Source organism: Archocentrus centrarchus, chromosome 11 (genome assembly GCF_007364275.1).
Source record: "Archocentrus centrarchus isolate MPI-CPG fArcCen1 chromosome 11, fArcCen1, whole genome shotgun sequence".
In the NCBI taxonomy this organism is placed as follows: Eukaryota; Metazoa; Chordata; class Actinopteri; order Cichliformes; family Cichlidae; genus Archocentrus; species Archocentrus centrarchus.
In genome coordinates this window covers 5,961,859-5,986,279 of record NC_044356.1, presented here as the reverse complement: position 1 = coordinate 5,986,279, position 24,421 = coordinate 5,961,859, and the positions used below count along the sequence as shown (strand labels likewise).

At 44.4% G+C, this 24,421-nt stretch overlaps 1 protein-coding gene across 1 annotated transcript in view; it reads right to left on the bottom strand.

The window, feature by feature from the left end:
• LOC115788690 (gamma-enolase) overlaps nucleotides 1-24,421 on the bottom strand; it is an 86,664-nt gene that overhangs the window by 21,707 nt on the left and 40,536 nt on the right. The window contains exon 10 of the mRNA XM_030741827.1: nucleotides 14,002-14,203. Coding sequence (XP_030597687.1) covers nucleotides 14,002-14,203 — 202 coding nt within the window. The remainder of the gene's footprint in view (nucleotides 1-14,001; nucleotides 14,204-24,421) is intronic.

Genomic DNA, 24,421 nt, shown 5'->3' with positions numbered 1-24,421 from the left:
CAACTGGAGCAAAAGAGTCTAAACAAATACCAGCAGTGCTGAAAGCAGCCGAACATGAAGAATAATCTTTGAGATGGTTATGAATAATTTTTTCTCGAATGTCTAAAATTTTATTTGTAAAGAAATCCATGAAGTCACTACTAGTTAACGTGAAAGGAATACTCGGCTCTACAGAGCTCTGACTCTTTGTCAGCCTGGCTACAGTGCTGAAAACAAACCTGGGGTTGTTCTTATTTTCTTCAATTAATGATGAATAGTAAGATGTCTTAGCTTTACGGAGGGCTTTTTTATAGAGCAACAAACTCTTTTTCCAGGCTAAATGAGCATCTTCTAATTTAGTGAGACGCCATTCCCTCTCCAGCTTTCGGGTTATCTGCTTTAAGCTGTGCGTTTGTGAATTATACCACGGAGTCAGGCACTTCTGATTTGAAGCTTTCCTTTTCAGAGGAGCCACAGTATCCAAAGTTATACACAGTGAGGATGTAAAACTATTGACGAGATAATCAACCTCACTGGGAGCAGAGTTTAGGTAGCTGCTCTGCACTGTGTTGGCACATGGCACTGAAGAGCATAACAATGAAGGAATTAGATCCTTAAACTTAGTTACAGCACTTTCAGAAAGACTTCTACTGTAATTAAACTTATTCCCCACTGCTGTGTAATCCATTAAAGTAAATGTAAATGTTACTAAGAAATGATCAGACAAGAGGGGGCTTTCAGGGAATACTGTTAGGTCTTCAGTTTCTATGCCATATGTTAGGACAAGATCCAGAGTATGATTAAAGTGGTGGGTGGGCTCCTTTACATTTTGAGAGAAGCCAATTGAATCTAACAATAGATTAAATGCAGTGTTGAGGCTGTCATTCTCAGCATCTACATGGATGTTGAAATCACCCACTATAATTATTTTATCTGAACTGAGCACTAAATCAGATAAAAAGTCTGAGAAATCAGACAGAAACTCTGAGTAAGGACCAGGTGGACGATAGATAATAACAAATAAAACAGGTTTTTGATTTTCCCAATTAGGATGGACAAGACTAAGAGTCAGGCTTTCAAAAGAATGAAAACTTTGTCTGGGTCTCTGATTAATTAATAAGCTGGAATTGAAGATTGCAGCTAATCCTCCTCCTCGACCTGTGCTTCGAGCATTCTGACAGTTACTGTGACTCGGGGGTGTTGATTAATTTAAACTAACATATTCATCCTGCTGTAACCAGGTTTCTGTAAGGCAGAATAAATCAATACGTTGATCAATTATTAAATCATTTACTAATAGGGACTTGGAAGAGAGAGACCTAATGTTTAACAATCCACATTTAATTGTTTTATTCTTGGTGCAGTTGATGAAGCTGTATTATTTATTAGGGCCCGAGCACGAACTGTGCGAAGGCCCTATTGTAATTGCTTCGTTTATTATTATTTTTTTTTTTTTTTTTTTATTATTATTATTATTATTATTCAGGCAAATGAATTGGCTTTTTGGGGGCTTTATCATATTCAAAACTCATGAAACTTTGCACATGCGTCACACCTGGTGAAAATTTAAGTATTTTAATGGGCTCGGGCAAGGGCGCGCCCAAATGGCTCGCTAGCGCCCCCTAAACTGGAGCCCCACCGCTGTGTTTCACGTACATGAATGCAACTTCATACACATGTATATCATGTCCAGGCGCACAAAAAATCCTCTTGGAGCCATGCCCTAAACCCAACAGGAAGTCCGCTATTTTGAATTAATTATGCAAATTTGGCGATTTGCAGCCCTCACACTTTCTCTAATAACTCAGAGGTTTTAGACGTTATCATCTTCATATTTGGTTTGTCTAACCTACACCCCCAGGGGAATCAAAATCTCGAAAATGGTGAGTTTTTGCCAAGGGGGAGGGGTCCTTATGCCCCTTTGAACTTTGATCATTCGCCATGAAATTTTGATTGCCTCTCATTCATACCTACATGATCCAATGTGCATCAAACTTCTCCAGTAGGATGAGGGTGCCCCCCTGAACACATACATATGACAATATTTAATATCAGTCGCAGCGCCACCTAGTGGGAACAGGAAATGTCATATTTTACACTTGGAGGTCCAGCTCCAAGGTGGTTTAGCAGAACCATCTCAAATTTCACCTGGAAAGCCTTAAGAAGTTGGACTTACTGTGTTTTCAAAACTGTGAGTTTTTGACAAAAGGGCGTGACCCTTATGGGACGGCAAAGTTCGATGATTCGCCATGAACACAAAAATGGCTGTAACTCCAAGCCAACTTGCCCAATCTGGCTCAACCTTCAGTGGTGTGATAAGCATGCTGCCCTGAACACACTCATATGCATAAAGTCCATAAATGTTAGAGCGCCGCCTAGTGGCAGCTCGGAATATCTTAAAATAGCATGTTTTTTGAGTAGCCCCGGAGCTACGTTTTCTCTACATGTATGAAAATGTACAGGCTCATGTAGCATACTAAGACGTACAAAAAAGTCTCTTGGACCCATACCCCAAACCCTACAGGAAGTCGGCCATCTTCAATTGAAGGTGTCAATTTTTGCCATTTCCACGCCTGCTATTTGAACGAACTTGTCCTAGGGCATTTGACCCAGTGACACCAAATTTGCTCCACATCATCTAGACAAGGAGCCCATCAAATATTGTGGAAATCTTTACAAAATATTAAATGGCCTTATCACACCAGGCCATTGAAGTTGGCCTTCGTTTTTCTCCCTCACCACCAAAATTGTTTGTGCACTTGTTCGCACATGCTTTGTCTGATCAGGCTGAAAATTTAATCACTCATGTACACACCCAGGCTGAATCCATAACTACAGATTCAAGACTGTAGGCGCAATAGCGCCCCCTACAGAAGCAAATGAAAATTTGTATGACCGTCCACAGAATTAGTTTTGCTCTGAAATACATGAAATATCTTTCACCATTCCTTACAAAATCCTCATCTATTTGATAAGCCTCCTGCCCTGAACACATTGATATGCATAAAGTCCATAAACGTTAGAGCGCCCCCTACTGGCAGCTTTAAATATCATAATATACCATGTTTTTTAGCTAGCCCCTGAGTTACATTTTATCTACAGCTCTGAAATTTTGCACACTCATGTAACATCCTAAGACATACAAAAAAGTCTCTTGGAGCCATACTCCAAACCCTACAGGAAGTCCAGCATCTTCAATTGAAAGTGTCAATTTTTGCCATTTTCAGGCCTGCTATTTGAATGAACTCCTCCTAGGGCATTTCACCCAGTGAGACCAAATTGGCTCCACATCATCTAGACAAACAGCCCATCAAAAAAGTCAATCAGACCCATGCCCTATTTTGCATGCTGGAGCCGTGACCACACCCCCAAATATTCCATTGCGTCTATGCCGAGAGCAAAAGATACCTTTTCCTATAAAAGAATTCAACTTTCTAGAGACCCATCACGATCACAAGACCTCCGAGTGCGGCACGGGTCAACGAGCGCCACAGGTCGACGCGCGCGGAGTGCGAGGGCCCGATATCACCGCTTGCGGTTTTAATTGTTTTTGAATTTTTATGCTTAAATAGCTTTTTGCTGATTTTAGCTTTGGTTTTTGGTGGTCTGGGAGCAGGCACCGACTATCTGTGCTCTTGTACTCAAAGAACCTCCATACGGGACTCTGCCGCTTTCTCGGCAGACCGTAGCCATTACTTTGCGGACCAGCGCGATGAGCGCACGCACATGCGCACACACTCACACAGTTGTCCTGTGGCGCTCCCAGCTTAAACTCGGAGAGCGGAAAAAATGATTTCATATAAATCCACAAGGCTTAAAAAAAAAAAAAAAAAAAAAAAAACAAGTAAATGAAAGTCAGTTTATCGATAATTTCAGTTAGTTTTAGTTAGTTTTGTAAACTCACAATTCAGTTTTAGTTAGTTATCGTTTTTTCCTTTTAATTATAGTTTTTATTTATTTCAGTTAACAACAATGTTTTTTCAATTTCAGTTTTCGTTATTTCGTTCGTTTTCGTTAACTATAATAACCCTGGTATGCACTAGCCAGAGGCTGTCCCATCAGCCCTGCAGCCCCATGGAGCTCCTCAGCTATTGCCTTTACTAACTCCTGCCAACTTCTATACTTGCCTCCATCAGTCCCAGGAGGTGGTGAGGTTATCACTCCATAGAAAGCGGGTTTCTGTTGCTCAGCCTCATAGCTGCAGGCTGGTTCAGAGGGGCTCGATGGCCATTCACTGGGAGGCTGCAGGAGAAACTGTGGGCCCTGCATCCAGCGGCTGGCTCCGAGTAAATCTCTCAGGCTCTTTCCTTTTGTGAGGTCATCAGAAGGGTTTCTGGCGGAGTCCACATACCGCCATGCCTTCAAGTTGGTCAGTTCCTGAATCTCTGCCACTCTGGTGCCCACAAATACTTTGAAGTGTCAGGATTCTGAATTCAACCAGTGGAGGACTGTGGTGGAATCTGTCCAGTAAGTGACCTCCTGAATCGATATGGTGAGTTCCTTGGTGAGCACTTTAGCCAGCTGAGCTCCAGTTAAAGCTGCACAGAGTTCAAGACGGGGCACAGAGTGCTGCTCCCGTGGGGCTACAGTGTATCACAAAAGTGAGTACACCCCTCACATTTCTGCAGATATTTAAGTATATCTTTTCATGGGACAACACTGACAAAATGACACTTTGACACAATGAAAAGTAGTCTGTGTGCAGCTTATATAACAGTGTTAATTTATTCTTCCTTCAAAATAACTCAATATACAGACATTAATGTCTAAACCAGTGGCAACAAAAGTGAGTACACCCCTAAGAGACTACACCCGTGAATGTCCAAATTGAGCACTGCTTGTCATTTCTCCTCCAAAATGTCATGTGACTCGTTAGTGTTACTAGGTCTTAGGTGTGCATAGGGAGCAGGTGTGTTCAGTTTTGTAGTACAGCTCTCACACTCTCTCATACTGGTCACTGAAAGTTCCAACATGGCACCTCATGGCAAAAAATTCTCTGAGGATCTTAAAAGACGAATTGTTGCTCTACATGAAGACTGTTATATAAGCTGCACACAGACTACTTTTCATTGTGTCAAAGTGTCATTTTGTCAGTGTTGTCCCATGAAAAGATATACTTAAATATATGCAGACATGTGAGGAGTGTACTCACTTTTGTGATACACTGTACATGGGATCTGGCCAGAATGAAAGACAGGTGTACCTGGCCATTGAGATCCACTGAACGCAGGTATGCTACGGAACCTTAAGCCTTCTCCGAGGCACCCGAGAAGACATGAATCTCGTGGATCACCTCCAGGTACTTGGGGTGTAACATCTTGGTAATGTTATCTGTGGCAAGTATTGGAGTTCAGCTTCCCAAACCTTCCATGCTTGAAGAAGGTCATCAGGGAGTGCAGGGTCATCCCACTCCCTCTGTTTGTCCCACAGCTGCTGGACAATCACCTTTACCCTGGTGGTGAAAGGAAGGATGACACCTAGGGGGTCATATTGTGTGGCCAAAACCTTGTAGATATTCCTCATTGTAGGAACACCATAAGTAAAGGTAAGGTAAGGTAAAGTTTATTTATAGAGCACCTTTCACAGACAAGAAAAGTCACAAAGCACTGAACAAACAGTCAATATAAAAAATGAATTACACCTTTGCATTAAAAGAGAAAGAGCAGTAAAACAACAGATTAAAAAATTACAATGAGAGTAATTGATGAAAAGCTTGGTTGAATAAAAAAGTTTTCAACTGTTTTTTAAAAGAAATGATGGAGTCAGCTAGGTGAAGTTCGAGGGGCAAGTTGTTCCAGAGCTAGGGAGCTATAGCTTGAAAAGATCTGTCGCCTCTAGTCCTTAATCTTGTACGTGGGGGAATTAAGAGGTTTTGATCTACTGATCAAAGGCACCGCGCAGGGATGTATTTAACCAGTAACTGGGATAAATAGTCAGGGGCTTGTCCATTTAAAGCTTTATATGTCAGCAGAAGGATCTTAAATTGAATTCTAAAATTAACTGGAAGCCAATGTAAAGAGAACAGAATAGGAGTAATGTGTGTTCGTTTGCTAGAACGAGTTAGAAGTCTAGCAACTGCATTTTGTAACATTTGAAGCCTGGATACAGATGATTTATTTAAGCTAGTAAAGAGGGCATTACAGTAGTCTAAGCGTGATGACAAAAATGCATGGACAATCTTTTCCAGATCAGAAGGGGAAACTATGGTTCTCAGTTTAGAAATATTACGAAGATGAAAAAAACAAGAGTGTGCAATAGATCTTACATGTTAGTCAAATCCCAAGGAGGACTCAAATAATACTCCCAGATTCCGATCTGCAGTCTTTGCAGGTGAATACGAGGAAGCAATCGCCTGGGTGATACTAGGGTAAATATCAGGAGAAGCTATGATCAAATTTGACCAGTTTTAGTCATGATCATCTCAAAAGAGCTATAGGAGTATGCAGGAATTGGGTGACATAAAAAATTTTTTTTTAAAATAACAGCAGTCCCACCTCCACGGCCAGAAGTCTGAGGGGAGCATAAAAAAGAACAGTCTGTAGGACAAAGTTCTAAGAGATGACAGACTTCATTTTCACGCTGCCATGTCTCCGAAATAAACATAAAATCCAGCATCTCTCTACAAAATAAGTCATTTAAAATGAATGACTTGTTGGTAATTGAACGAACATTTATTACCATCATTTTGGTGGAAAATTCCAGAGGAATAGGTGGGGAAGTCAGGCCATTCTCAACGATGGATGGAAGTCGGGCCATTCCCAACGATGGAGATAAAGTGCGCAGCAACGATAGGTTTCTGCTGCGGTGTTCTTTGGCTTTCCACATCCTCAAATAAAATCCTGAGTGGGAAGCGGAGGGAAACATGGAGACCAGTCCTTCTCCAGCAAAACTCAGGCGAAGCTGTCTGACGGCACTCCAAGAATATAATGCTGGTAAATCCACATTTCTCCAGTCCCTCTGAGTCCGATAAAACTGTCTGATCGCGGCCCAAGAATGAAGCTCTGGTAAGTCCACACCTCGCAGATCCTTCTGAATCCGACGAAGTTTCACGAAAAAGCCAGCTCTCTTGCCACGCTTCCTCTGTCTTGAGTTAGAACACAGGGTCGGGTTCCTACCGGGCAACAATGGTGGTGCCCTGGAATCAGTGCCCCGTTCAAATGGTGGTGGAAAAACATGACCATTTTGATAAAACTGGAATCTGTCCATGGCGAATTTGATCGCCAATAGCGAATGGCGAACATAGGTCCGCAGAGAGGTAACAATAACACTTATAAAACATGCAAAAAAGACAAACATGTGTAGAGAGGAAGAGGCAAAGCCAAACAAAGGCGCCATCTTGCCACTGCTTACAGACCAAAGGTGAGCAGTCACCCTTCATCACTTGAAGCCTAGGTTGTTAGTGTCACAACACCAACTCAGACCTAGGGTGGATTCTGTGGCCTCGGTTTTGTCGTGGGAGAGCCACAGTTCCAGCTTAGGGGACTTGGCCTCTGGTGAAGGATAGCTAATGACCTCAGGTTGGTTGCTGGCCCATTGCCTGATGTCAAACCCACCAGATGCTAGAAGAGCTCTCAGTTTATCAAGGAGATGACGGGCTTCTGATGCTGAGGGAAGCTCTGAAGACAGTTGTCCACATAAATGCACCTCTTCACCGAGAATCTCACATTCTCCTCAGGTCAACTGTGTGACAAAACATGCTTCTGGAGAGCAAAGGATGCGCAACAAGGACTGCATGTAGTCCCAAACTGCAGTACCTGCCACTCATACACCTCAGGAGGTTCTTCTTTCTTCACGTGGCACCACAGGAACTGTAAAAGAGGCTTGTCTTCTGGCAAGAGTAGCACCTGGTGAAACATACCATGTATGTCCCCACTGATGGAGACGTTGTGCTCCCTAAACTGAAGGAGTACACCCAGGAGAGAGGGACTCAAGGCTGGACCAGGTAGTAAGCATTCATTAAGGTTAAGCCCACCATACTGGAAGGAACAGTTAAATACAGTTAAATACTGTATATGGTCTTTGCCATTATGGTTGACCATGTGATGGGGAATATACCAACTTTCTCCAGTCTATGTGGTTTCTGAGGGAAGCTTGGTTACAGCACCAGCGACCACTAGCTTATTGATTTCTACATTGTACATAGAAATCCTGCCTTGTCAGGATCCTTGGCCAGGTGTCTTTCCATGCTCCTAAGGCCAGGCATCACAGCTTCTTTAGGGGCCTGGAAGCACGGAAAGTCCTTCCTCCGCAGTAACGGTGTGGCATAGCTAAAGATCCCATTCACCTCAATCCTGGTCGTCTTGGCCTCAAGGAGGCTGAGGGCTTCTTGATCCTCTCGGGATCTAGTGGCCAGCTTCTCACTACAATAAGGTAAGACATCAAGCTGCCACAACCTTTCCATATTCTTCTTAAGGTCTAGCTCTGCAGGGCTGAGGGAGAGGAAAAGGCACTGTTGTGGCGACAGCTGTCTTTGCACAAGCTGAGTTGGTCCCTGCAGCACCCATCCTAGATGAGTCTTAATGGCAGCTGGACCTCCGGGTGGTCCGAGACGAACTGGTGCAGAAGGAGTTATGAGGTGGGTGTGGTCAGCCCCGATGAGCAACAAAGGACGGACCCGTTCAAAGGACTGCAGGGGAAGACCTTTGAGGTGCTTATACTTGGCTAAAACAGTGGCTGGGTAGGAATGGTCAGTCAGCCCAAGACCGTTAGCTGTAAAGGCTGCTGTAATCTAGAAGATTGTATGCGGCTGGGCTGCAGGAGATATCTGGAAGGATACAGAGGAGCCACTGATGGTTTGAACGTCTTGGAGGATCCTTCTTAAGGCTAAGCTCTCATCAGTACCCTGAATGCCAAGGGTCAGGGCAGCACTGGAGAGAAGGATGGTACGTTCTGACCCATCATCCAGCACTGCATAAGTGTCAAGACTCTTTCCTTGGACTCTGACAACCTTGAGGAGGACTCGTCTGCTCTCCGTGGGCTTATCCAGATATAAGATTTCTGTCACTGAGCTTAGCAGACAGGAATCTTCTTGAGCACTCTTAGTGTTAACCTCATGTAAGATCTGCAGGTGATGGCCCTTACAGATACTGCAGGATTTCTTCAGTGTGCACTGGGCTGATGCATACGCCCCCAGTGCCAATAACGGTGATGCATCCGGATCCACTCTGACATCTGATCCTTACTGAACGTCATAAAGGTAGTGCATTGACTGAGGTAATGATCATCTTTATTGCAATAGGGGCAAAAGGCCTTAGATGACACTTTCTTGCTGGTTGGTTGATTCAGCTTAGAGGAGGCTGGTTTAGAAACTTGATTCTCTCCAGCCTCATTCATGCTGTGCAAAATGGTAGCTGATCGGGTTGGTGGCTTGTGTTCCCACTTTCTATCTCGTCCCTGCCCTCATTTTTCATTGGGGGTATCTCTGAGCTCTGACACCAGGCTTCATACTGTAGCCACTCCGGGAGGTCAAACAGGGTGTACATTGTTCCACGTTGATGATCCATCTGTCTGCGAAACTCTGACCTCATCTCACCAGGCAACTTGCTCAGAAGTCACTCTACATGTGACCCACATCTTAATTCAGCTTCACCTTCTGGGCCGAGAGTGTTCAGCATGCCGACGAGAGACCTGATCTGTAGAGCAAATCTCTCAAAGGCTCTAGTATCTCCCCGTCAAGTGTTTGGTGAGTCCATTACATCCGCAATCTTCATGAGAGCCAGTTTATGTGGCTGGCCATACCTGTCATTCAGAGCTGCCATGGTGTTGGAATAGGGGGGTGGAGAGTTCAGATAAATAGAATAGAATAGAATAGAACTTTATTGTCATTATACATACAAAGAAATTAATCATTATACAACGAATTATATAACGACATTCCATCATAATATAACGAAATTTTGTTCAGAACAACTATCCAGAGAAGAACAGACAAGACTAACACAGGGAGATGGGTGTCTGCAGCTGCTGCCACTACTGGCGCTGCCGGTACAATCAATCCCCAAAAAAGGAAACAAACACACATCATGGTGTCAGGTTTTGGGGCTGTGGCCAGCGTGGTAGAGGACCCCAATGCAGGACTCAGACAAGGAGTATAACCATAACTTAAATCTTTAATCCAAAATACTGGAACGTAGCATAAACATGAACATGGCGAAAACTTGAATGTGGCATAAATATGGACATGGCATAAAGCACACAGCAGCGAAAAACCAACGAATAACTGATGACGCGACAAGGAACTAAACAACACAGAGACCTTAAATACACTGAGACATAATGAGGGAAAAGGGAAACAGGTGACAACACAGGTGAACGAAATACACTAAGAGACAAGGGGAAGTAAATCTAAACACAAGGCACAATGAACACAAGATCGTCAAAATAAAACAGGAAGTGACCTAACCAAATACATGCAGGCTTAACACAGGGAGACTGACACTCAGAGGGAATCAGAACATGACCAACTAAACACAAGACATGAGACAAGGGAGAGACACTAAGAGAAACACAGGGATAACTAAACCAAAGGGAACCTAAACACAGAAGGGCCAAGACTAAAACACACAGGTGCACAGGGAAAACCAGAACATGAAAAACAGAAAACAAAGAAACTAAAATTCCAAAAATCCTGACCAATCAGAAAACAGAACTTCACAAAAACTCAACGCTGGGCCACCGGCCCAGGATCATGAAACATGGGATAGTTAGGTTTAAAAAAAAGTCCCTGGTACGGTGCTCAAAATGAGCACCGTACCAGGGTCCAAAAAAAACACCTTAGTAAAGCATATTTGCACATTTAAAGCCAGGATAGCAATATGGTGGGGTAGGGAGGGTGTGTGTGTGGGGGGGGGGGGGGGGGGATGCAGGCGGAGATGAGAGGGTCAGAGATTGTGGAGCCAGATGCCAGCTCCTAGCCAAAACAGTTTGCTGATAGTGATGGAAGTTCATCAGCGGCCGTGGTACACCAGATCCATCTCATACAAATCACAGACAGGGCAGAGGGGAAGAGTCTGCTATAAGGCATGCTTCTTCCAACTTCAGGTGATCCATTAGAATCTGATATCTGAATAGCTCTTTAGCATCAGGTAGTAGAAGGTTAGCAAGAGCTATCCTCAGTCTAGTTAACTCACTCGAATCCTTAAACACAAAGTCTGGTATTGTTGTGTAGGACCACGGTAGGCATATTCTTTAACTGCTGAGAACATGTGGGACTGTGTAGAGGCTCTGTAGTGAGGTCTCTGTTGCTGAGGCATCTGTGGTTGCTGGTGCCAGGACTGTGTGGATTTAACAGCATGTGAGGCAAAGGGAGACCTCGCCGACTGATAGGGGTAGGATGATGCAGCAGAAGTGGGATCATGAGCAGATGGGAAAGCTACTTGTTGGCTCCCAGATAGTTGGGGCTTACTGGGTGTCAGTGATGCTACCTGGTCTTTCAGGATCTTCAACTCACTTAACATCCTCCCCATAAACTCTGATAGTAGCTGGTCCCCATCCATACTCTCTGACCGAGGCACGTTGGGAGGCGGCAGGAAGGATTGATTAACTGGGCCTGGAGGACAGTGGAGCTGATGTGAATACTGATGCTGTGTTGCTGGGGTTCTAGTAGTAGGAAGCTTGTTGGGGGTTGACCTTCCCTATCCGGGAGGAATGACTGAGGGCTCATTCTTGATGCATAGCTAGCTGCAGGAGACTCAGGATGGGATTCCTGTCTGCTCACAGGAACCAGGTGCAACCCATACTGACTGACTGCCCCCTGACGTGAGTGCCGGAGCTCTCTCTCCCATGGCCGATGATAAGGGGATGACTGCGGTGGCTGATCAAGCTGTGGGAGTGGACTAGAAGAGTAGAGAACACAAGTTCGTGTGTCCAGTTCAGTCTCCTCCCCCACACACCATGCCTCTTCAGGGGGTGCACTAAATGAGTCCAAAATCTCCCACTGACTTTGGCTGATAGGGCTAGAGATTCCAGAGGGCAATGGAGTCACGTTTGATGCTCCTTCCAAATGAGGCTGTGCATCTGCTGGTCTCCAAGAGCTTGATATGCTGTGTGAAGTGAGGCAGTTCGCTTAAGATGTCTGTAGCCTCTTGCCAGGTCATAATCTTGAAGATAGGATGGCAGGTGTATTTGGTGACATGGCCTGAGCACGTCTGGCTGGGCTGTAAATGGTTGCATGCTGGAAGGCCACCTCTCAATCCAGGAAAAGATACCACATCCGGCTCAAAGGACCAATGTCAGATAGCACTAGCTGAAAGGACTATATAGGTGGATCTTATAAAGGGTGTCGATCAGAACACACAGAAGCCCATCACATGCAGTCATGTACTTTATTTATGCTCCAGCATTTGAACAGCACAGTAACTCCTATAGGCATGTGTGATAGTATGTGTGGTTTGAAAATAGATTAATAAAGAAATAATATTTACATTAATAAAACTCAATAAACAGATAAATATGAATACAACATCCCCAGCTAACCGAACATCAGGCAACAGTTCCCAAATTTACACTATCCTACCTATTTCTCCTAATTCACCACAGTTTACCACAGTGGTCAAAGTTAATTTTTGCAGGTAGTTTTCACAATCTTTCGTTGATAATCCCTTCGCGTAGATTGAAACACTATTAAACTCCGCCATAGTTCTGTTTCCAAAATGCGCATGCATCATTACCTACATCATCATTGTTTACAAACAGTAAAAGGGTCTATAGTGCAGGTGGGGTGCTGCTGACTTCAACTGAGTCAGGCGGTGGAAGGAATACTTCAAGGACCGCTTTAATCCCACTCACACACTTCCTGTAGTGGATGCAGAGTCTGGAAACGAGGGGATGACTCGCCCATCACAGGGGGTGAGGTCACTGAGGTGGTTAAACAACTCCTTGGTGGCAGGGGTGAACGAGATTTGCCTTGAGTTCCTGAAGGCTCTGGATGTTGTAGGGCTGTCTTGGTTGACACGCCTCTGCAACATCACGTAGAGATCTGGGGTGGTGCCAATCCAGTGGCACCACCCCAAAACTGTTCTTCAGTCTGTTTGTTCTGGCTTTGATGCACCTGTAGCACCTGCCAGAGGGCAGCAGGTCAAACAGTTCAAAGCCAGGGCATGACCTGTCCTTGATAACATTAACTCTATTACATGAGAATGATGAGCAATGGTGACTGATTAGTATCAATATTTATTGGTATTTGCATACTTCCCAAAATCTGGCAGCCACAGCACCTTAATCTGATAAAATAGCAAACGGTCAAGGCCGAGAAGTGTTGGATGAGCATCAAGTGTTCATTTTAGGCTACGTCATAGCATTTTGGGTATTTAGGTTAAAGGTGTGTTGAAAGGCTGCATAGTAGTTTGAATTTGTAGCCTCTATGCTGGTTAAACAGGTTTTGAAAAGCACTCAAACAGGTGAAATAACAGATTTTAAAACTGCTAAATGTAAACTAAAACTAAACTGTAAAAGCTTTGCAATTTAAGCATTACTAAAGTATGTAAAAAAAAAAAAGTATAAAAGTATTATTAGCAAAAGGTATGAACACATTGAGTAAGAGTGAGACAGTGTCAAATGTTTTTAAAACATAGTTGCGGCTGGTCAAAGCCAAAAATGCCAGGGCTGATTTTTTTTGTCCCAGTCCAGCCCTGCTCTCAGCTGGCCTGGGAATGCCTTGGGGTCCCTCCAGATGAGGTGGTGGAGGTGGCTGGGGAGAGGGAGGTCTGGGCTTCTCTGCTTAGGTTGCTGCCCCCACGACCCAGACCCAGATAAGTGGAAGAAAATGGATGGATGGATATTGAAACTTTAAAACCTGATGCAATTTAAATATGGTTATGCATTACTTTGTTTTATGTCAGTTTGAGTATGAAGACACCAACTTCTCTTTGGGAAAAAACAATAAAATCCTTTTTTTTTTTTAAATTATATATGCAGCAAATCAACCCACCAGTGAAGCTACTTGCACGTATCCTCATAAAAGAAACGCCTGGCCTTCTCGTTCCGTGTAATTATTGTGTTTACTTTTAAACAAAGCAGACATACGCCTGTATGGCCTCGGTGACGGAGCCAATCTGGTTCACTTTGAGCAGCAGGCAGTTGCAGGCTCGCTCCTCGGCAGCTTTCTCTATCCTCTTGGGGTTGGTCACCGTCAGGTCATCCCCAACAACCTGGATTCCCACCTGGGCTGTCAGGCGGGACCAGGCTTCCCAGTCATCCTGGTCAAACGGGTCCTCAATGGACACCACTGGAAATGGGAAAAGAGAGGTAAATGTTTGTTGGGACAGGTGAGTCATCAACTTTTTACCTGTTAAGGATCCATAGGAGGAGTGTAGCAGGGCTTAATGTTATATACAGTTAGTAGGGCTGCAACTATCGATTATTTTAGTAATTGAATATTCTATCAATTATTGTATTGATTACTATTTCTTATAATCAGAGATGTATAGTAACGAAGTAGAACTACTTAAGTACTGTACTTAAGTACTAAAATGCAGTATCTGTACTTTATTGGAGTACATATTTTTTCCCCTACTTTCACTTTTACTCCACTATATATTTTTGATTAATTTAATACTTTTACTCCGATACATTTTTCACGTGCTGAATTGTTACTCGTTACTATTATGAAAACGTTATTAATCATCCCCAAGTCATAGTATCAATGCCAGAGCAGTAGATGGCGCTGTCACGGTTTATGAAGCTGGCTCATCATTGGGCGATTTGAGCGATCAAGCCTATAAAAAAAAACGCAGGCTTCGTCTCCGCCTTTTGCGCTGTTGCTTGCAAGTATTGAGGACAGAACGCGTCAGCTTACTGTCCGATATCGAGATGGATGACGTCCCAGGAACACCTTGTCCAGGTTTGTCTTTTAGCTGCTCTGTGGACTGCCCCTCTGGCCTTTTGAGATGTTTTATTTGTGTTTGTTTTTTTGTAAACACTTGTATGGCCTTTTATCATTGTACTCAAGCTTCAGCCAAATACATTGTGCCTTTCAAATGTTTGAAATAATATAAACAATGATAATCAAACTTTTGACTGGCTTTCTTTAATATACACAGTACTTGTACTTTTACTTGTACTTCTACTTGTACTTGAGTAGCAATTTTTGAAATACTTCTACTTGCAATACTTAAGTACCAAAAAAAGTGAGTACTTCTGTACTTCCACTTGAGTATGGTGTTGAAAGAACACTTCAACTTTTACTCAAGTCAATTTTTTTATATAGTACTTGTACTTCTACTCCACTCCTCTACTCCAGTACTTTATACATCTCTGCTTATAATACTTAGAAAGTAGGGCAGCACAGTGGTGTAGTGGTTAGCACTGCTGCCTCACAGTTAGAATACCATCTGGGAGGCCTGGGTTCAATTCCACCTTGGCCTGAGCCTCTCACACTCTCTGTGTGGAATTTGCATGCTCTCCCTGTGTCTGTGTGGGTACTCCAGTTTCCTCCCACAGCCCCAAGACACGCATTTACTAGGGTTAGGGTAATTGGCCACTCTAAATTGCCCATAGGTGTGAGTGTGGATGGTTGTCTGTCTCTCTGTGTTGGCCCTGTGACAGGCTGGTGACCTGTACAGGGTGTCAGCTGGGATAGACCCCCCCCCCCCCCCCCCCGTGACCCTGAACAGGATGGGTGGATGGACTTAGAAATTATTTCTTATCCTATTGACAAGAAATACTTTTTTGTATTAACAGTTCATCTGTGTTGTAGTACTCGAGATTGGTCTTGGTCTCAAGACCGCTTTTTCATGGTCTTGGTCTTGTCATGGACTCGACCGCATTTGGTCTCGGTCTTGTCATGGACTCGGACATTGTGGACTCTGGATTTTATTTCAAGACCAGTCAAGACCATAGCTGTGAAAATATCACTAAATGCCAGAATATTGTCCAATTTATTTTTTTAACATCCTTGCTTTTATTGGATGCAAAACATACTGATTCAAATCCAACAAAGATTGCGCTTCTCTGCCCTCTCAAAGGAGCGCATCTCGCAGACTCCGCTGCTATTATCACCATTTGCGCCTGTATCATTTCACCGCAGTTTGCAATCTACCACAGAGCACGGGCAGTTTCATTCACAGTGTGCACGCTTGATCTCACTATCGTCATGTGTGCGCTTGATTTCATGGGCTACAGAAATTAAAATGACAACCAATATGAACGCAAGAAGTAAGAGGGAAAATGAAGATCAAAGGATAATTTCAGGCTTCCTATTCAACAAAAAAATCCCAGCATGAAAGGTAAATACCAACCTTCCTGTATTTTGATACACAAACTAAAAATTTAAAGTTTTAGGGCTTAAACGATCCTTGGAGTAACTCAATTCTTTTGTTAAAATTCCTCAACACAAATTTGTTGACGCAAAGTGTGTACTTGTGGTCTTGCTCGTAATCTGTCTGTGCTTACCTCTGTGCTGCATAGACATGCTGCTGTAGTTTGGTTTGCACCATAAAGTGTGTTCGCAGCACAAGAAAGGTGAGCCTGTTCTCCCACACTCATATGTAAAGGAGCCGTTCAGGAAGCACGTTTTTAAGCGTTTCACTGGTTCATTTAAACCAGCACCAGTACTGGCACGAGCACCGGCACCTCAGCGGTGGAAAAGTAGCAACGATGAGCTCTTGTTCCTATAAACACCTTAAAACCTTTACTGGGAAACAGCTGGAGGTCCTTCATCAACCACCTGATCAGCAACATGAAGAAAAGAGAACTTTGTAGCTGCTCCATCCACCCTGTTTGTTTCACACAGGGAAACCTCTGCAGTATGGAAGTTAAAATATACCGATGAATTGTTAAAATGAAAAATTATTTCTTACCCAATTACTTGATTAATTGGGTATTAAATACAATATTTGATTACTAAAATGATCAATAGTTGCAGCCATACTTGTATTCAGAAAGCCATAATCAAACATTAGTTTTCAGCACCAGTGGAGCTGTGAAAGGCCTTCAAGAATAAAAACTACAGTTCCCAGCAAGATGTCACTTCCTGTTGTTGCATTAAAAACGTGATAGTTTATGCTCACAGCATGGTGGCTGATATTCAAATGTAGGAAATGCTTTTAGCAGCTGATTGTTACAAAATCTGGATTATATTATATATATATTTATATATATATTATATTTGTGTATGCTTTTTATGTGATTTCTGCAAACACATTAGTGGAAGGAAACGGCACTCTGGGACACATTAAATACATGCTATATAAATGTAATTTTTCTGGATTATATGCAAAATTGATCATTCTATCGATCTAATAAGGCCTGATTTAGAGTTCTGCATTAGTCCTTCGTACATAACTGAAAATCCTCTCTGAACCTAACCTGACATGCACCTCGAGAAATGTAACTGTGGTTTCCAGTAACATTGTAGCCCCCGTCACTCAGTTAACAAGCAGGAGCAGCATTTAGTGATTAGCATTAGCTTACTAATTATTAGCGTTAGCACTGGGCTAAAAAATATTTCTTGCTAGAACCCTGTAGTTACCATGGCTACCAATGACAGCAGATAAGTAAGCGGTTTCTCCGCCATTAGTACATTGAGCTAATCGTGGGTAGATCGATCTTAATATTGATAATATCAATACCAACTTTGGTATTGGTATTGATCAATATCAGTATAATGAGATCGATACTTTAGCTTCAGTTTCTCTCCTGTATGCAGTGCTGTAGTTTCATCAAAGATGCGAGCTGACTGTTTAAGTGCCGCTCCTGTCACAGCACAGAGCAGGCACATTTTGCTCCTCCCCTCCCCACAGTGTTTTGTTATACTGTCACGTGACACATAACATATTTTACTTAGGGAAAAAAAGGAATTTGCTGTAAAACATTTAAAGCAAATTTAAATTTAAATTTGTACAGCTTGTTCATTTAAGAAAAAAGTTTACATTTGTTCATGAGTGATGATTTTATACACTTATGAAAAAAGAATTCAGACATCAATGTATGGGGAAATTTGCTTTGTTAATGTTGTATTGTTTCAGAACAATAACTTTTACTTTGAAAAAGTATTTTCTAATTACCTGTAAACTTTGCCCAATTCTATCCTGGGTTTTAACTAATTAATGATCCAAAGGAAAAAAAAAATCTCAAACCAGTTAAACTTGATGAAAATTCTAATAATTATTAAAAAGTATCGGTATCGGCGATACTGGCCCTGTATTTACTTGGCATTGAATCAATATCAAATCTTGAAGTATCGTACTGCTACTTTGAGCAGCACATACACGAGGAGTGACTGACAGTGATTGACCCTCATCCTGGTTCTGATTGGTTGTTTTTGATTAGGAGCGGTTCAGGGAGGAGGTGGAGGAGCTTGATTTTTTTCTTCACAGATTATCTGTCTCATACTGTCTTGACATGGTCACAGTTTTAACAAATACGTAAAAACCAGATTTATAAGGATACATACTGCAGCTTTAATCTGTATAAGAGAGAAACTTGTGGCTTTAGTTCTTACTGTCGATGAGTGTTTGCCATTTTTACACAATTAGCTATGTGGTTTTGAAATAGTGCACATTTTTACAAAAATTGTTCTTGGTTTTAAAAACAACATAACTTTATGTATTGTTTATGAAAGGCAGAGAACTATTGTGATGAACTATGAATAATTGTTTTACATTCTGTGATAAATGATGGAGGTCACCCAGGAGTATTAAATAGAGATAAATTTATTTCAGCTCTGAGTGTTTAACATCTAGGTGATTTTATGGGAATGTGGATATTTCAGATCAATTTGAGAAGTGATTTTGATCATGTTTCACATTTTATTGTGTCATATAGCATCAGGCACTGATCTTGGTCTTGTCTCGGTCTTGGGTTAGGTGTTCTTGACTACAACACTGTCATCTGCATATTTTAACTTCTGTACTGCAGTGTTTCCCTGTGTGAAACAAACAGCGGTGATGGAGCAGCTACAAAGTTCTCTTTTTTCACTTGCTGATCAGGTGGTTGATGAAGGACCTCCAGCTGTTTCCCAGTAAAGGTTTAATGGTGGTTACAGGGGAAAAAGCTTCTTTGGGATGCTAGATAAACATTTACTTTCGTTCCACCTGAGCTCACTGTCTCTATAATGGCTCTGCCTCTTTGCGCTTCCATAGACCAACTGCACGTAAAGCAGCTGCCTGCTGCTGTTGTGTTATCAGTTTTTTTGTTGAAAAACTGAGAGCTGCAAAAGAGCGTAATGTTGTAATGCAGTATGTAGTAATGCAGTATGTCTATGGTTCTAGTGATCCATTCTGGGAGCTGAAGTAGAGAAAAAAAAAAATTCTCAGCACAGCGACACAACACACAAACACAGCAGAGAGCAGTGGAGGTGTGGAAAACATGTCAGCGACGATCCACTTAGTATTAAAGGGAATCCGTTGCAGTAATGGAGAACTTTTTTGGAATCTGAGGGGGTTTTTTTTCGCCTGATCCACACTCCAGTCCAGTAGGTGGCGGTAATGCAGCTCTAAGCTGGTTTGTGCACCGCCATTAAACCCACAAAAAAAGAAGACAACAATGGCAGAGAACCGTAATGCTGCTAATGTGGATGAAACGCTCCACTTACACAGTAACGCCTGAGTGCTGCAGAGTTTAAACAAAGCATCAAAGCAACAAATTTGCTTCAAGGATTTTTTATAATTGAATTATTCGAGTTACTCGAGGAATCGTTGCAGCCCTAACAGTTAGTGATTTAGTAATAACATCCAACAAGGTAATTTTTCAGATAACACAATACAGTTTAATAATATGTTTATGGCAACAATTTCACATTTCAGGATATTATAATTTAAATTGTCTGAGAGGGAACAAGACTCCTTCAGGTTGTTTTCAGGTTTTTGAAAGTGTAACCCATGTTGGACAACTTTGGTGAATCACAGTGGTTTTTTTTGGACCAGATCAGATAACTAATACAGGTGAAAAAGATCCCCACAGGATGTAAGACATATGGCACAACTGGTAATGCAGAAGACTTTCATCTTGGAAAGGAGAGCTGGCTACTGCAGCTTTAAAGGACTTGTGTTGGTCCTACTCTTTGCTTCAACCCTGATGGGCTATATCCTCCAGCAATGCTTTCCACTTTAACTAGAGAGAGGGAAGGGAAACAAAAGGAACAGAAAGCAGGCACCCATCAACTCCTGGGTTGTGAACGGGAGACATTGGTGCATTGCTGCATGCAGCAACCTAATTTGGTGCGCGCGTACACACACACACACACACACACACACACACACACACACACACACACCCTGCAGCCCATCTTCGTCTTCTGGAGGAGGTTGCAACTTTTGACCATGACATTGCATCTGAGCTCCTCCATGAATCGCCATCTTGGTGGAGGAGTTTGTGTGTCCCAGTGATTCCAGAAGTTATGTTGTCCGGGGCCTTGTCCCCCTGGTAGGGTCTCCCATGGCAAATTGGTCATGGGTGAGGGGACAGACAAAGAGCGGTTCAGAAGACCTTTTATGGAAATACCAACAAGGGAACTGTTTACCCTGCCCAGGATAGGATAGGGTTACCGGGGCCTAACCCTAACCCTAACCCGATTCCCAGCTATCAAAACTGGCTATTGGGACATGGAATGTCACCTCTCTGGTGGGGAAGGAGCCTGAGCTAGTGCATGAGGTTGAGAGATACCAGCTAGATATAGTCGGGCTCACTTCAACACATGGCCTGGGCTCTGGAACTAGTTCCTGGAGAGGGGCTGGACTATGTTCCAGTCTGGAGCTGCACTCGGTGAGAGGCGGCGAGTTGGGGTGGGTATTCTTGTGTCCCCCTGGCTTGCTGCCTGTATGTTGGAGTTTGCATCGGTGGATGAGAGGGTTGTTTCCCTGCGCTCTAGCCTGGGGAATGGGTCCTGACTGTTTTTTGCGCTTATGCGCCTAATGACAGTTCAGAGTACCCACCCTTTTTGGAGTCTCCGGGTGTTTGATGGTGCTACATCTGGTGACTCCATCGTCTTGCTGGGAGACTTCAACGCTCACATGGGCAATGACAGTGAGACCTGGAGGGGCATGATTGGGAGGAACGGCCTGCCTGATCTGAACCCGAATGATGTTTTGTTATTGGACTTCTGTGCAAACCACAGTTTGTCCATAATGATCACCATGTTTGAACATAAGGATGTCCATAAGTACACATGGCACCAGGACACCCTAGGTCGCAGGTCGATGATTGATTTTGTAATCATATTACCAGATCTGCGGCCGTATGTTCTGGACACTCGGGTGCAGAGAGGAGCTGAGCTGCCAACTGATCACCACCTGGTGGCGTGTTAGATCATGTGGTGGGTGGAGGATGCTGAACAGACCCAGCACACCTAAACGTATTGTGAGGGTGCCCTGAGAATACCTGGCAGAGATCCCAGTCCACAAGATCTTCAACTCCCACCTCCAGCAGAACTTCGACAGCATTCTGAGGGAGGCTGAGTACATTGAGTCTGAATGGACCATGTACTGCACTCCATTGTTGAGGATGCTGCTCAGAGCTGTGGTTGGCGCCTGTCGTGGTGCTAACCCTTGAACCAGATGGTGGTCACCGGAGGTGAAGGGAGCCATCAAGCTGAAGAAGGAGTCTTATCAGGCTTGGTTAGCCTGTGGGACTCCAGAGGCAGCTGAGAGGTTTCAGCAAGCCAAGTGAAACACGGCTCAGGCAGTGGTCGAAACAAAAACTTGGATGTGGGAGGAGTTCGGTGAGGCTATGGAACAAGACTTTTGGACGGCATCGAAGCAATTCAGGCAACTCAGGGTAAAGCGGTATTCCAGTCACACGGTTTATAGTGCGGATGGGGTGCTTCTGACTTCAACTGAGCCTATAGTCAGACAGTGGAAGGAATACTTTGAAGACCTCCTGAATCCCACTGACATGCCTTCTGTACTGGAAGCAGAGCCTGGGGACAAGAGGGATGACTCGCCCATCATCGGGACTGAGGTCACTGAGGTGGTTAAACAACTCCTTGGTGGCAGGGCCCCTGTTGTAGGGCTGTCTTGGTTGACACACTTCTGCAACATCGCGTGAAGATCTGGGGCAGTGCCACTGGATTGGCAGACCGGGGTGGTGGTCCCCATCTTTAAGAAGGGAGACCACAGTGTGTGCTCCAACTTTCAGGGGATCACACTCCTCAGCCTGCCCGGTAAGGTCTATGCCAGGGAGCTGGAAAGGAGGGTCCACCCGTTAGTCAAACCTCAGATCCAAGAGGAACAATGCAATTTTTGTCCTGGTCGTGGAATGCTGGGCCAGCTCTTTATCCCCTCAAGGATATTCGAGTGTGTGTGGGAGTTTGCCCAACCAGTCTACATGTGCTTTGTGGACTTGGAGGCCGCATCTCCCGGGGTATCCTGTGGGAGGTCCTGCAGGAGTAAAGGGTATCTGGCCCGTTGTTGCAGGCCATTCAGTCCCTGTACAACTGCAGTGAGAGCTTGGTCCATATAGCCAGCAATAAGTCAGACTTGTTTCCTGTGGGTGTTGGACTCCGCCAGGGCTGCCCCTTTGTCACCAATTCTGTTAATAATTTTTATGGACAGATTTTCTAGGTGTAGCCAAGTGGCAGAACACTTCTTCCTTGGTGGCCTCAGAATCTCGTCTCTGCTCTTTGTGGATGACGGGGTCCTGTTTTTTTTCATCAGGTGGTAGCCTACAGCTGGCAGTGGAATGCTTCACAGCCAAGTGTGAAGCGGCTGGCATGAGAATCAGCACCTCTAAGTCTGAGGCCATGGTCCTCAGCCAGAAAAGGGTAGAGTGTCCTCTCCAGCTCAGGGACGAGTTCCTGCCTCAAGTGGAGGAGTCCAAGTCTCTTGGGGTCTTGTTCACAAGTGACAGGAGAAGGGAGCAGGAGATCAACAGACAGATTGGGGCTGTGTCTGCAGTAATGCGGATGCTGCACCAGTCTGTTGTGGTGAAGAGGGAGCTTAGTGTAAAAGCAAAGCTGTCAAGTTACTGATTGATCTACATTCCTATCCTCATCTATGGTCACGAGCTTTGGTTAGTGACCAATAAAATCTCAAATACAAGCGGCAGAAATGAGTTTCCTTCGAAGGGTGGCTGGCCTCTTCCTTAGAGATAGGGTGAGGAATGCGGCCATTCAGGAGGGGCTCAGAGTACAGCCGCTTCTCCTCCACATCAAGACGAACCAGTTGAGGTGGCTCGGGCATTTGACAAGAATGCCTCCTAGGTGCCTCTTGGGTGAGGTGTTCTGGGCATGTCCCACCAGGAGAAGGCCCCGGGGCAGACCCAGGACACGCTGGAGAGATTATATCTCTCTGCTGGCCTGGGAACGCCTTGGGGTCCCTCCGGATGAGCTGGTGGAGGTGGCTGGGGAGAGGGAAGCCTAGGGTTCTCTGCTTAGCACTAGAACTCCCAGAATTTTAGAACTACTAGAACTCCCATAGGTGGTCATTTTGACCACCATACATTATTTGCTTACATTTATAATAAATCAGGTGGTGGAGAGGATGATGGTGACAAGGAAGCTGGCTTGGTCTCTGACTGAGAAGCTGCAGCTGACACTAGATGAGGGGAAGCTGACTGCAGGAAAGTTGACAACATTAACTGAAGTGGCGGGAAAGCTGACCCTGGGAGAACAAAGGGAACCAAAATTACAGAGGGAGCAAGAGCCAAGGGGACCGGGACCAAAACTGAAAGGACTAAGACAGGAACCGAGGGGACCAAAACTGAGGGAGCTGAGACATGAACCGAGGGGTCCAAAACCGAGGGAGCTGAGACTGATAATGGAGAGACTGAAGATGAGGAGACCAAAACTACAGAGGGAGGAGGAGCTGAGGGCACTGGGACTGAAACTGAGGGGACTGAGACAGGAACTGAGGGGACTGAAACTGAACTGACTGAAGGAACCAAGGGGGTTAAGGAGCTAACTGAAGCAGACACTGGGGGAACTGAAACACCTGACACTGTGGACCGAGGGAGAGCTACCAGAGCTGACTGAGACTGGAGTGGACGGAGAGTGACTGGAGCTGACTGAGAGCGAGGGAGAGCGACTGGACCTACAGCTGACTGAGAGCGGGGCAGAGCTACAGGACCTACAGCTGACTGAGGTTATAGATCTTGTACAGCACTTTGGTCAACGTCGTTGTTTTAAATGTGCCTTATAAATAAACTTGACTTGACTTGACTTGAGAGCGGGGCAGAGCTACAGGACCTACAGCTGACTGAGAGCGGGGCAGAGCTACAGCAGACAGAGACAGAGACTGGGACTGGACGGCTGTGGCTTGGGGCCTGCTGCTGTTGCTGCAGGCGGCGGAGACAGTGGCTGAAGAGGCGCTGCTGGTGGCGCTGAAGATTGTGGTTGCCTGGAGACTGCTGCAGCAGGTTGTGGCAGCAGGGGCTCTGCTGCTGCAGGCGATGGAGACTGAAGCTGGGGCGGAGGCTCTGCTGCAGGCGACGGAGACTGAAGCTGGGGCGGAGACTTGAGAGTGGCTGTGGCAGGCATGGACGGCTGGAGGTGAAGGGTGGTGATCAGAAA